Source organism: Tyto alba, unplaced genomic scaffold (assembly GCF_018691265.1).
Source record: "Tyto alba isolate M040663 unplaced genomic scaffold, T.alba_DEE_v4.0 Super-Scaffold_8, whole genome shotgun sequence".
Classification (NCBI taxonomy): Eukaryota; Metazoa; Chordata; class Aves; order Strigiformes; family Tytonidae; genus Tyto; species Tyto alba.
The window spans coordinates 24,065,932-24,077,369 of record NW_024881329.1 but is presented as its reverse complement, the minus strand read 5'-3'; the positions used below and the strand labels follow the sequence as shown (position 1 = coordinate 24,077,369).

The following is an 11,438-nucleotide window of genomic DNA, read 5'->3' as shown; positions in this document are numbered from 1 at the left end:
TAATATGTTTAAGAGTGTCAGTTGTGAGGTAAATGTGAAGCCCTGGGGCCTCTCTCTTCTCTGGGACGTTTTCCTGTGGGGTTTCGAAAAGCTGAAGTTTAAATAATATCAATGTTTTTAAATTTAAATAATCCTAGGCTTACTTTTTCCACACTTAAATCATCCACAGCACTTGCAGAGACGTGTGGGTACATGTTATCGTGTCAGTTCTCAGCTCACCATAAAAAGATTTAAAATAATTTAATGGCAAATTGTGGAAAGAACTTGATGCTTCTCTACATGGATTTTTAAAGTGTCCACAGGAATGTGTATGGTTTTAAATCATTTTATTTAGAGTTTCATAATAAATACTTCTGCGTGTTTTCCCAGCTGGGAACACAGAAATCAAACAGCTCTGCATTGGAGAGTTTACATTTTTCACCTCTAGTTTTACACAGGTGGTTCAAAGTCAGCAGGCTGGGTCATTTCTGGATGTTGCAGGAGAGCTGTGCTCCTTTGTCATAATAGAGTGTAGATTTTTTCCAATATTTCCTTCTTTTTTTGGGGTGCTTTTTAAATGCTGCTTCAGCCTTCCCCTGGCCATGTGCCCCCCCCACCTCTCAGGACAGTTTCAGGATGTTCCACATCACAACTTCACCCCAATTAAACCTAAAAAAAGTACATTGAAGAAGACAAACCAGTTGTGTTCCCTCTCCCAGAAAACAACTTTGGCAAAAAATACATGTTTACAAGCCAAAAATGATTGGGGTTGGGATATTTTTTCCCCCATTTTGAGATGATGCTCAGAAATAAACCTCAACCCACGGAGAGCACAGGTGAAAACCTCCACAAGAAAAATGCAAGGCTTCCACTTGAGTGCATGCAGCATCTTCGGTTATTATTTTTAAAGCAATTGATTAATTGGGTGGGGAACCAGAAACATTTTCATTTTGGGGTAAGATCAAACTAAATTCTCCATCTTATCTTTCTTTCAGTTCAGCCTGCGTTACCCATCTGGACCCCACGATGCGCCCAGCCTCTGTCCCACTCAGGAGTCATGCCTGGGATAAAGCACATGGGGGATAAAAAAAGAAGAAAAAAATAAAATTTCTGGCCCTGAACATCCAGCCTGGATCCCACCAAGCAAAGTCAGAGCATTTCCATGTGTATTTACCCTCCTGGCCATCATTTCTCCTGCTTGGGCTCAAAGCCACAAGGCTCAAAGAGATGATTTCTTTTAAGAAAGAAATGTGCCCGAGATCCGAGCACAAACCTGCCTCTTACACCTTGCATTCCCGATGGGAGGAATAAGGAGCGAAGCGGCTTTTGGAGAAACTGGGCCAGGGGAGCACAGAGGGTCTCTGCGTCCCTGGGAGAAGAGCTGGGACAGTGCTTTCTGCAAAACAAAGACGATTCCCATCAGTCCTGCGCCGTTCTCTTTGCACAAATGAGTTTCTTAAAAAAGCACACGAGAAATGAGCTGAACCGCTCGTCCCAGAGCACGGGGATGCCCATGGTCACACAGCCACAGGATGCGGGGGGGTGGCAGGAGCCCCCAGCACCTCCCGCACCTGCTGGCATTGCAGACGTGGGGCAATGGGTTGTCTGCTTCTGCCCTCTCCCCTCCTATTTGCCCCCTGTGCTGTTACCCCCTGCTTGCACCGTCGTGGTATTTCCAGCACTGACTCAAGAAGGGAAGAAAAGAGGGGGAAGGTAGAGAGAGGGTGAAGCTTTGTGGGGAGCCCATCACCATCAGGGCCAGGGTGAACTGCTGAGTTAATTAGTGATGTCAAGAACTGCCCAGAAACACAAAAAACAACCTCCAAACGGACAACAAAACCAAATCTTGGCATGCCTAGCAGAGAGGGAGAGGGCAGAGGGGGTGAAGAAGAGCAGAGAGAAGGACTTCAAATTAGATCGAAATCTAATGAGCTAATTCTGGCGATAGGGGCTCTCCAGAAATTAAAGCTATTGAACTGCAGCAGATTGTCCTCTTCTTCGGAGATGTCCTGGCTGTCCCGATCCCGCTCGCCGACGAGCTTGCCCAGCCCTCCTTTGGGTTTGTAGAGGGCCATGTCGCTGAGCCCCAGCCCCTCCAGCTCTGCCACATCCAGCCGTGGGATCGGCATCCTCCAGTAGATGAAGGAATCGTACTGGCTGCTGATGGTGTCCAGCATTTTCGGGCTGTGAAGGTGAAGGGAGTGAGGGGAGAGAAGAGAAGAAAAGGAGAAAAGCTCTACCAAAGGGACAGGATTTGCCCCAAAGCAGCAGAAACTCTCAGGTATTGCCTTATTGACCAAATCCCACAGGATACCCGCCCCCCCCAAAAAAAAAATATTGATGGGGCAGGAGAGTGTGGTGCCATGGAGGTTTGACTCTAGGCTGGGACTAAGTGCAGACTTGAGCCCTGCTGCTGAGGTCTTGGCCTTGGTCCATGGCCTTGGTCACAGCCCTTCTCTGAGCTGTATTTTGGAGGGGCGTGCAATGGGACTCATCACTCTGTGCCTCAGTTTCCCCATCCACACAAAGGGGAGCGTGGGAAGGAAGGCCAGGGCGGGGGTGAGCCCCCTCCCAACCGCATCTCCCGGCATCTATCCTGGGCACCTCGATGCCTGTGAGGGGGAATCAGTGGAGGGGGAGCAGGGGCAGTCTGTCCCCCACATCCCTCTCTGCCAGGAGGGACAGAAACCGGATCCAAGTGAACCCTTTTTCCACCAAACAGTGCAAAAGGGTCTCGTGCTTTCCCTGTGCCAAGCCCCCCATGGAGCAGGCAGTGAGGAGGGGTCCCTGTGCATCCCCCCACTGCCCACGGAGCCCACGCCAGCCCCACCCTCCCCGGCCTGCGTGGCATCGCGTTGCCCCAGGGGACCGTGACCGAACCCTCTAGAAGGGACTGGAAGAAGCATTGCTTGGTGTTGCCATTGCAGCCCACGCACCCCGCTGTGCCATGCCATCCCAACCATGCCGTGTCACCCTGCCGTGCCACCCCACTGTGCCATGTCACCCCAGCCTGCCATGCCACTGTGCTGTGCCATCCTGCCACGCCATGCCGTGCCGCCCCGCCGTGCTGTGCCGCAGAGCCCCTCCCGCAACCCCACCCCAATCCACAGAGAATTGGGAAAGAGCAGGAGCAGCCGTGGTTCAGCATTTTCTCCGGCACGGCATGGCCTGAGCTGAGTCACTGCTGTGCTGACTTGCTTTTCCCTGGCAGAATTATGTCATTCACCTCCCCGCATTTGGCAACAGAGGTGGGGGAAAAAAAAAAAAAAAATCAACCAGCCGACCCAAAATATCCTTCTTTTCCTACTGATTCTGCTGTTTTAAGCCTGGGAATGGGAATCCTAAAGGATGATTCAGACATACCTCAAATCACGCCCTCCCTCGCTCCCCGTCCGTGCGATGCGGGGTGACCGGCTGCTAAATTTAAGGTTCCCGATGTAGCTCAGAGGCTATGAAAGGCTCCTGTGTCACCCCTGGGTAAATCGAGCCACGGTGCTTTGAAATAGCCTCCTCCCCAGGGATATATCCCTGGATATCTTTCTGCACAACAGCAGTGAATGATTTAATGGTGATGGATGTTGTGGACAATGGGTTTTAAAGCTTCAAAGAGGGGGAAAAGGGGGTTTAGTGACAAGGGATAAAAATCTAAAATCTCCAGAAAAGGCAATCAATATGAGGGGAAAAAACCCTCCCTGATGCCTGTCACCCCCAAGAAAGAGCATCTCCCCAGGAATGAGTGTGGTCTGCTTGTCCCTTGGGGGCAAAACCACCTTCGTCTGGTTAATCCTGGCTGGTTGTTGATCACATCCCTCCCCCCCCCCCCCCAAAAAAAAAAAAAATCCCAGGGTGCCAACACCCCCATCCACCCAAATCTCTTCCAAAAACAAAGTATCTTCTTGCTCTTCATCCCCCTCCACCCACATCCCACCATCCCTTACCTGGCGAGGATGGACAGAGGGATGGACGGACTCGGTGCCGGCCGGGCTCTTTGTGCTGGGAAGCCGCGGGCGTCGCAGCGTCGCTTTTGTCTGCTGGCGCGTCTGGGTCTGCAATGCAGCCCCTCGAAGCCGCTCGATGAATTCCCCTTCGTCGGGGGGGGGGGGGGGCGGGGGGGACGATGGGCAGATGAGTCAGCGGCTCCCACCCGCGCCTGGGAGGGGAGGACAGCCGACGCAGACGCGCAGGAGGGGATCCTGCGTGCTGGACCCCCAGGACAGGGATATATTAAACCTATGGAGGATGGGAGATTTCCCGCAGCGATTCTCAGTTCACTCCTGAAGCCTCCAGATCAGGATTTGGGGGGGTAACAGATCATTTTCAGCCTCCAAGGTGCTCGTGAAGGGTTTCTTTTTTACCTGCATGCAAAGAAATGAGGTGCTGCAGTACCTCTGAACCTTGGGTTGTTGGAGAACGCTGCAGGTCAAACATAGGGAGGTTTAGTGCAAAAAAAAAAAGGATTTTTTTTTTTTTGTGGCGTTGCTGAGTCTGGAGGTGTTTGGTCCTGATGCTGCATGGCAAAAATATCTCGGCTTTGTGTCTGAAGCCAGACGTCGAGCTAGAAATAGGAGGGAGACACCCAAAGCCGGCATCTTTGCCAGGGCTGGGAGAAGGGCTGCTTTGAACCAAGGGGTGGGGGGCACCTCATGCAGTCCTCCTGCCCCCCGCTCCCCACCACAGCCCCTGTGAGCACTGGGCCATCACCACGGCCCCCGAACTGATGCGGTGTCGGTGGGACGGCAGCAGGACAGCAAAGAAAACCCCAATGCCACCCAGCAGACCTGTGAATCTCCCTGCCCCGGCCACCACTGAGCCCCAAAACACCCTTTTTTGGGGGAGCACAGGCTGGATCCATGCCCCTGAAAGGCTGAGAGCACCCCTCACCCTCTCCCCTGGGCTTTGCCTGGGATCAACATTCCTTTGAGGCTTTAGGGATTTTTTTTTCCTCCCTTTTCCTCCCTGCTCCCTGTGTGCAGCCAGTGCCAAGTCCTTTCGCCAGTGCTCAGCTTTTAGCTGGGCTATTTCTGCCTCCTCCTCCTCCTCCTCCTCTCCCCGCTGACACTGTGAGCCAAGAGGATCCCGTGTCCCCCTCCTAAATAGACCCAGCCTCAGCTCAGCCCCTCCAGTGCCCAGCACAGGGAAAATGCCAACAGGGGGCCCGGTGGAGGATGCTGATCCCTCCGGGGAGTTGAGCTGCTGTGGTTTTGGGGATCCCCGAGGCCATGGGGTGCAGCTTGGCTGGGTGACTCCGCAGGGAGCTGGATGTGACCCATCCCTTCGCTGCAGGGTGTCACCTACTGAAAGGGGGTGGCTCATGTGTGACAACCCAAACCTGCGACGTCCCTCCCTGAGAAGGGACCTGGGGCCAAACCCTGCAGGGGAAGACGGGGGCCGTGGCGCTGCGGGGTCCCTCCGTGCCGCAGGGACTGAAATCTCTTCACCGCAGCAGTTTTGGGCCCGGTGGTTTTGAGAGGGCTGCCCAGACCCGATGGACTCATTGTCGGGAGGGGCTGTACTGGGGGACAATGTCCTCTGGCAGCACGAGAAGCCAAAAAAACAAAAAAGGGCTCTTCAGCCGACACGAGGTCTCGAACACTCAGGGCATTATCAGCCAGGGCCGCCCCGACGGCTCAGGACAGGCGCAGGACAGAGACCCGACTGAGCGGGGACAGTGCCGCCTTGTTCGGGACTTCTGGAGTGGGAGCGATGGGGATGGCCGGGATTTGGGGGCTGACGTGGGAAGGGACATGCTGGGGCTCACCCAGGGGAGTCCCCTGCGTGGGTCCCTCCAAGCAGGCTGGGGACCCACAGGAAGGGACACTCCCGCGGTCCCAGGCCGGCTGGGCTGGTGGCTGGAGCTGCAGGATTTTGGTGGTGGCAGTGGCAGGACCGTGGTGGTGATGGTGACAACGGCGGGACCGCGGCGGGCGTTGTGCAAGCGGAAGGGCCCTGAGCTGGAAGTGATGCAATGCTGCTCGACACCGGCTGTGGGGTGATCCGGGGGTTCCCACCCTTTCGGGTGCTTCGGTCCCCCGAGGTTCTCTAGCACATGCATGGAAAAAGTGGGAATAAGGCTTGGGAGCCCTGGTGGGGACCCCCAGTCTTGCTGGGCACCCCCAGCCCTACCAGGACCCCTGGGACCCCCCCAGGGCTCCCAGGAGCATGTAGGGTCCTCCAACAGCACTGAGCCCCCTGGACCCCTCAGCTGGGGACCCCCGGCCGTGCCGACCCCCCCACAGCCCTGCCAGGGACCCCCAGTCTCACCGGGACCCCCAGAAAGCCCACCCCTTCCAGGGGCCCCCCACATTGCGGAGTTCCTGCACCCCTGCCCCTGTGACCCGCACCCCTATCAAGGCCCCCGGCCCCCCAAGCACTGTTTAGCCCCAGGACGGCCCAGCCCTTCTGGGACCCCCTCCAGCCCTACCGGGACCCCCAGAACCGCCCCCCCCGCCGGGACCCCCGCCCTCGCCGGCCCCCCCTCCCGGCCGCGGCCGCTGCAATGCCGGCGGTGTCCAGGGTGGGAGCTGTGCTCCGGGCCGGCCCGACCCGCGTCCCGCACCCGCCGGGCCACGCCTGCCCGTTCTGAGCTGGGCACCGGCACCGGGACCGGCACCGGGACCCGCACCGGGACCCACACTCTGCGCAGGGGCAGGTAATGGGGCCGCCGCCGGGCACGGGAACGACTCGACTCCCCCCCACCCCCCTCCCCAACCCTCGCAGCTGCCCCCCGCAAGGCCTCGGGGTGTTCGACCCCGCGGAAGGGCCCCCGAAAGCGTCGTGGGAAGGCGGGGAGGGCATCGGGACGGGAGGGGGGCGGCGGGAAGACCCCCCCTTGCAGCTCCCTGGCCGGACCGGGGAGTCCTGCCGGGACCCCCAACCGAGATGAGACCCCCAACCCTACCGGGACCCCCACAACCCTACCGGGACCCCCCCAGCCCTGCCGGGACCCCCCAGACGCTACCAGGACCCCCCCAAACCTACCAGGATCCCGGGGTACCCCAGCCCTGCCGAGACCCCCCCAACCCTACCCGGACCCCCCAGCCCTACCGGGATCCCCCAGCCCTGCCTGGACACCCTCAGCCCCAGCAGGACTCCCCAGGACCCCTGGGGTCCCCTGCCCTCCTGGGACCCCCCAGCCGTGCAGCAAACCCCCCAGCCTTAGAGTGACCCCCCGGGACCTCCAGCCGTTCTAGGACACCCCAGCCTTACTGATCCCCACGGATTCCCTCCCCCCCCCCCCCCCCGCCTCTTTCCGGCACCCCGTGCCCCCTTGGTAGTAGCTGTGACCATCCCACGCAAAGTGGGTTCTGCCCCCACTTTGCCACCCCATCCTGGGGGTCCCAGGCCCCCTGCCAGGGGGGTCCCACAGGTCTCATCCAGAACGACCCCATCCCAGCACACTGCCCTCCCTTCCGAGCTTGGGGGGACCCCAGCGGGCACCCCTGGGGCGGGTGACCCCCAGTGCTGGGGGGCCTGGTATGGGGCCCCCCTCCCCGAACAGCCTCACTCCTCTCCCCGGTCCCTGCCGGTGACGCAGAGCCGCCGAGCGGTGGTTTCCCAACAGGGAAGTCATTTTGTGTGTGCCGGCGCAGGCTGGGCCGTAAGCTGCCTTCCCCAGGGCCACTGCGGGGCCGGGCCCCTGCGCCCAGGCAGGCTGAGACTGGACACAACTCATTGCAGGGGTGAGGGGGGCACGTGGGACCCCCACGGTGGTGGGGGGGTGGAACTGGGGCAGCTGCGGCCTGCGGGACCCACTGTCATCAACTGCCTGGAACCGGGAGAGCGGCCGGATCCAGCCCCAGCCATTGCCCTTCGCTGGGTGTGAGGACGTGAGGCCTGGGGGGTGGTTTGGGGGGCAGGAAGGAGGGGTCTCAGTGGGGGGTCGCGGCGGCTTGTACCCCTTGGGGTTCATATGGGGATTTGCTGCTGGCTTGTACGGGGCTGAGCCAGCTCCTGGGGTTCCCTGTGGAGGCTCTCCCAGAGCTCTGGGGACTGGTTGCAGTGCTGAATTTTGGGGGGTAACCCCCCCCCCCATCCCCCCCAAGGTGTTTCCGCTGTGCTGACAGATCCGGCAGCGAGCTGGGGCATGATGGCGGGGGCCGGCTCCGGCAGCCTCATTTCCTAAGGAAATGGGGTTAGAAAAAAAAGGCATCCCCCCTGTCCCGCTCCGTCCATCTGTCTGTCTGTCCGCAGCCCCGGGGAGAGGCCAAGTTTAGCTGGGGGGTGCTGGTGTGCGGGTCCGGCGTGGGCACGGCCCTGGCTTACGCCACCCCAGACATGTCACAACCTGCCCGTTCTCAGCAGCTGCACTTGCAGAGGGGGGGCTGGGGGCCTGAGCGGTGAGGGGCACGGGTGAGGGGCACGGGGCGGTCCGGGCAGGCTCCTTCGGTCGCACCTCGAGTTTCCCCACTGGGACATGGGGCCAATGTGAGGGGAGTGGTCACAGCTGGGCACCCACTCCCCCTCGGTGCCCTGACACCAAGGAGATGGGCTGCGGGGTCGTTCCTGGGGGCAGCCGGGTCACCCTGGGGCCGGATCCTGCCCGCGGGCCCTGGCAAGGCCAGCACCGAGGCAATGCAACCCCGTGGGGTTGGAGCATCCCTGGGCACCCAAGGCGGGGGGTTAGCACCCCATTTTGGGGGGCTGCCGGCCCCGACACCCAGCTGCTTCAGGCCCTGCTCCTCCCCGCCATGGGCAGGAAGCGCCGGCCGGCTGCCGTGGACTTTGGACCCATCCGGCGTTGCCGGCGCAGGGGCAGAGGAAGGGACTTTTCCTGTTTGCCGCCGCAGTGGGGTCCAGCACCCGTCTGCCACTGCGCCCGCGCTCCGGCAAAACTTGGCCTTGCCTCGGTGCAGCTGCCAGCTGCCCCCCATGCCAATGTGGGGACTCTCCAGCAGCTGATATAGGGTTGTGCTCAGGCGCGGCCCTTCATGGGTGGGTGAGTTTTGTCTGCGCCGCCGGGTGCTTTTGCAGCAAAAATGTTGTCTCTCTTTGGGGTGGGGAGGGAAGCACCCATTTTGGGGATGAACCCCCCTTTCCACACCCCTCTTGGCTGCCCCAGCGAGGGCTGTGGGGGTTTGGGGCAGAGCCCCACTGGTCGGGCAGAGCCCCTGTTTATTTTTCCCCCGTCTGCTTTTTGAGCCGGAGCGGAAGAGCTCAACCTCCGGCCCCTTTTCGGAAAGGCCGGGATATTTATAGCCGCCTGGCTCAGGGAGTTGGGATTTGCCGTGGCCGCCTCTGTTCCCCCCATCCTGCCGCAGCATCCCTCAGACACCTCCTGCATCGGGGCAGGGGCCGGGGCTGGATCCTGCCCTGGCCATGGGGACAATTCCTCTGGGTGGCTGTGTAACACCTGGGGTGCCTGAGGGTCTCTGTGTGATGCCTGGGGTCCCCAGGTGGACTGTGTGTGACACCTGGTGTCCCTGGGGGTCTCTGTGTAATGCTCGGTGTCCCTGGGGGTCTCTGTGTGACACCCGGGGTCTCTGGGGGGTCTCTGGCTCTGTTTGGGAAGTGGATTTGGGATCGATTTGGGGAGGCAGGACTGCAGGCATCACCCCTCCCTTCAATCCCGCAGCCAGCTGCTCCTCTCCACGCCGTGCCACCCCAACCAGGTCCCCCCACCCATCCCCATGGAGTGACCCTGCGCGGGGGTCTCTGCACCGGCGCAGCCCCCCACCCCTGGCAGCTGGCCTGGCACGGAGGGAAGCTGGCCGCCGCGAATATGAGCGACTTCTGGCACAAGCTGGGCTGCTGCGTTGTAGAGAAGCCACAGCCTGTGAGTAGCTTCAGCCCGAGCAGTTTGGGGAGGGTTTGGGGTCCTGGGGCCGTGGGCTCCACGGGGGCTGATGGCCTTCATCTGCTTGCAGAAGAAGAGGAGGAGACGGATCGACCGCTCCATGATCGGGGAGCCCATGAACTTCGTCCACCTGACACACATCGGCTCTGGTGACATGGCTGCGGGTGAAGGCCTGCCCATGGTACCCTACCCACGCGCACGGTTGGGGTGGCGGGTCTCATGGTTGGCTGATGGGTGACAATGTCGCGGTGGCAAGTCTCGTCGTTGGGCTGTGGGTGTCGCTTTTGGGGCGCTGAGTCTCATGGTTGGCTGATGGGTGTCAATATTGGGGCGGTAGAGTCTCACGGTTGGGTAATGGGTGTTGCTTTAGGGGTGCTGGGTCTCAATGCTGGGGTGGTGGGTCTCACAGTTGGCTGATGGGTGTCCCCACTGGGCTGGTAGGGTCTCACAGTTGGCTGATGGGTCTCAGAGTGGGGTGAAGCGGCCTCATGTTTGGGTGCCAGGTCCTATGCTTGGGTGACGGGACAGCAGAATTGGGTGAGGGGTCTCACAGTGGTGGTGACACACCTCTGCACCCTCCCCCCAGACCGGCGCCGTCCAGGAGATGAGGTCCAAGGGTGGACGGGAGCGACAGTGGAGCAACTCCCGGGTCTTGTAGCGTGTGAGTACACGGCCGTGGGGGCGGCTGTGGCAGCCCTGAGCACCCGCTGTCCCCCTCCGGGGCACCACTGCTAATTAACACACCCAAACGAGTTCGGTTCCGTAACCCAGCCTCTTGGACTTTGCAGATTCCTGGCTTTTTCAGCCCAAACTTGAACTGCCTGATCCCCCAACTGGAGGAGAAGCCGACCTCGAGCGCTTTAACCCCGCGGTAATTTATGCAGAGCGATCCTCACCCGGCTCCCGGTGACTTTTGGTTGTCGTCCCCCTGGCAAATCCCTCCTTCCTGGAGGCATCGGGTCGGTGACGCGGGGAGGGAGCGGGGACGGCAGCCCCCACCTCATGCCCAACCAGCATTTCAGCCGAAAGGACACAACTCCCCTCCCGAAGTGCGCCAGGAGCTGCCGGGCTCAGACGAAATGTGCCAAATCCTCCCGGTTTTCCCTTTTTCCACACTGGTGTCTCCCCTGGGCCCCTCTCGGCACCAGGCCGCGGTGCCTCAGTTTCCCTGGGGGAGCACAGCGAGGCCAGTCCTGGTGCAGAGGCTGATTTGGTGCCCTCCCAGAAAGGCATAGAAGAGCAAACCCAGGATTAAACCCTGACGCTTTGGTGCAAAACCGGGATTAAACCCCGACGCTTCAGTATCTCACCAGCAGCGGCTCAACGCCGACACCATCAGCGAGCCCGCGGTGCCTCCAGTCGGCATTTCCACTGCCGGAAAACTGCCACCTCCCTTCTTTTTTAGGATTTCTTTTTTTTTTTTTTTTTTTTTTTTTTTTAAGCTCAGAAAAAAACAACTAGGCAGCCTCCGCCGCCTCGGAGACAGGACCGTGGTGGGACTACCTCCACCCGGGATCACCACCAGGGTTTCACCGGCACCGGCTGAGGCAGGACGGGGCCCGACCTGAGAGGGGACTCGGGCTCCCGATTTCGGGCGCGGGTGTATATAGTTTAAATAGCACCGGGATTAAATATTAAATAGCACGTGCCGGGCGTCACTGCCAGC

The 11,438-nt window shown here is 60.0% G+C and overlaps 2 protein-coding genes across 4 annotated transcripts; one reads left to right on the top strand and one right to left on the bottom strand.

Annotated features, from left to right (window-relative positions):
* Nucleotides 1-309: 309 nt before the first annotated feature.
* LOC116960145 (protein AF1q-like) lies at nucleotides 310-4,086 on the bottom strand. Of its 2 annotated transcripts, none has more exons than XM_032986890.2 (2): nucleotides 3,918-4,086; nucleotides 310-2,163 (listed from the first exon to the last, which is right to left on the bottom strand). In XM_032986890.2, exon 2 carries the CDS (start codon nucleotides 2,154-2,156, stop codon nucleotides 1,887-1,889), a length of 270 nt encoding a protein of 89 aa, XP_032842781.1. In that variant the 5' UTR covers nucleotides 2,157-2,163; nucleotides 3,918-4,086; the 3' UTR covers nucleotides 310-1,886. The 2 variants fall into 2 exon arrangements, with proteins under 2 accessions (XP_032842781.1, XP_042641541.1); XM_042785607.1 differs by lacking the exon at nucleotides 3,918-4,086 and adding an exon at nucleotides 3,343-3,474.
* A 2,408-nt stretch (nucleotides 4,087-6,494) lies between these two features.
* On the top strand, nucleotides 6,495-11,416 carry LOC104362676 (CDC42 small effector protein 1). 2 transcript variants are annotated; one of them, XM_032986892.2, is made up of 5 exons: nucleotides 6,495-6,628; nucleotides 9,551-9,751; nucleotides 9,843-9,953; nucleotides 10,359-10,433; nucleotides 10,561-11,416. In XM_032986892.2, exons 2-4 carry the CDS (start codon nucleotides 9,698-9,700, stop codon nucleotides 10,428-10,430), a joined length of 237 nt encoding a protein of 78 aa, XP_032842783.1. In that variant the 5' UTR covers nucleotides 6,495-6,628; nucleotides 9,551-9,697; the 3' UTR covers nucleotides 10,431-10,433; nucleotides 10,561-11,416. The 2 variants fall into 2 exon arrangements, with proteins under 2 accessions (XP_032842783.1, XP_032842784.1); XM_032986893.2 differs by lacking the exon at nucleotides 6,495-6,628 and adding an exon at nucleotides 7,538-7,658.
* The last annotated feature ends 22 nt before the right edge of the window (nucleotides 11,417-11,438 follow it).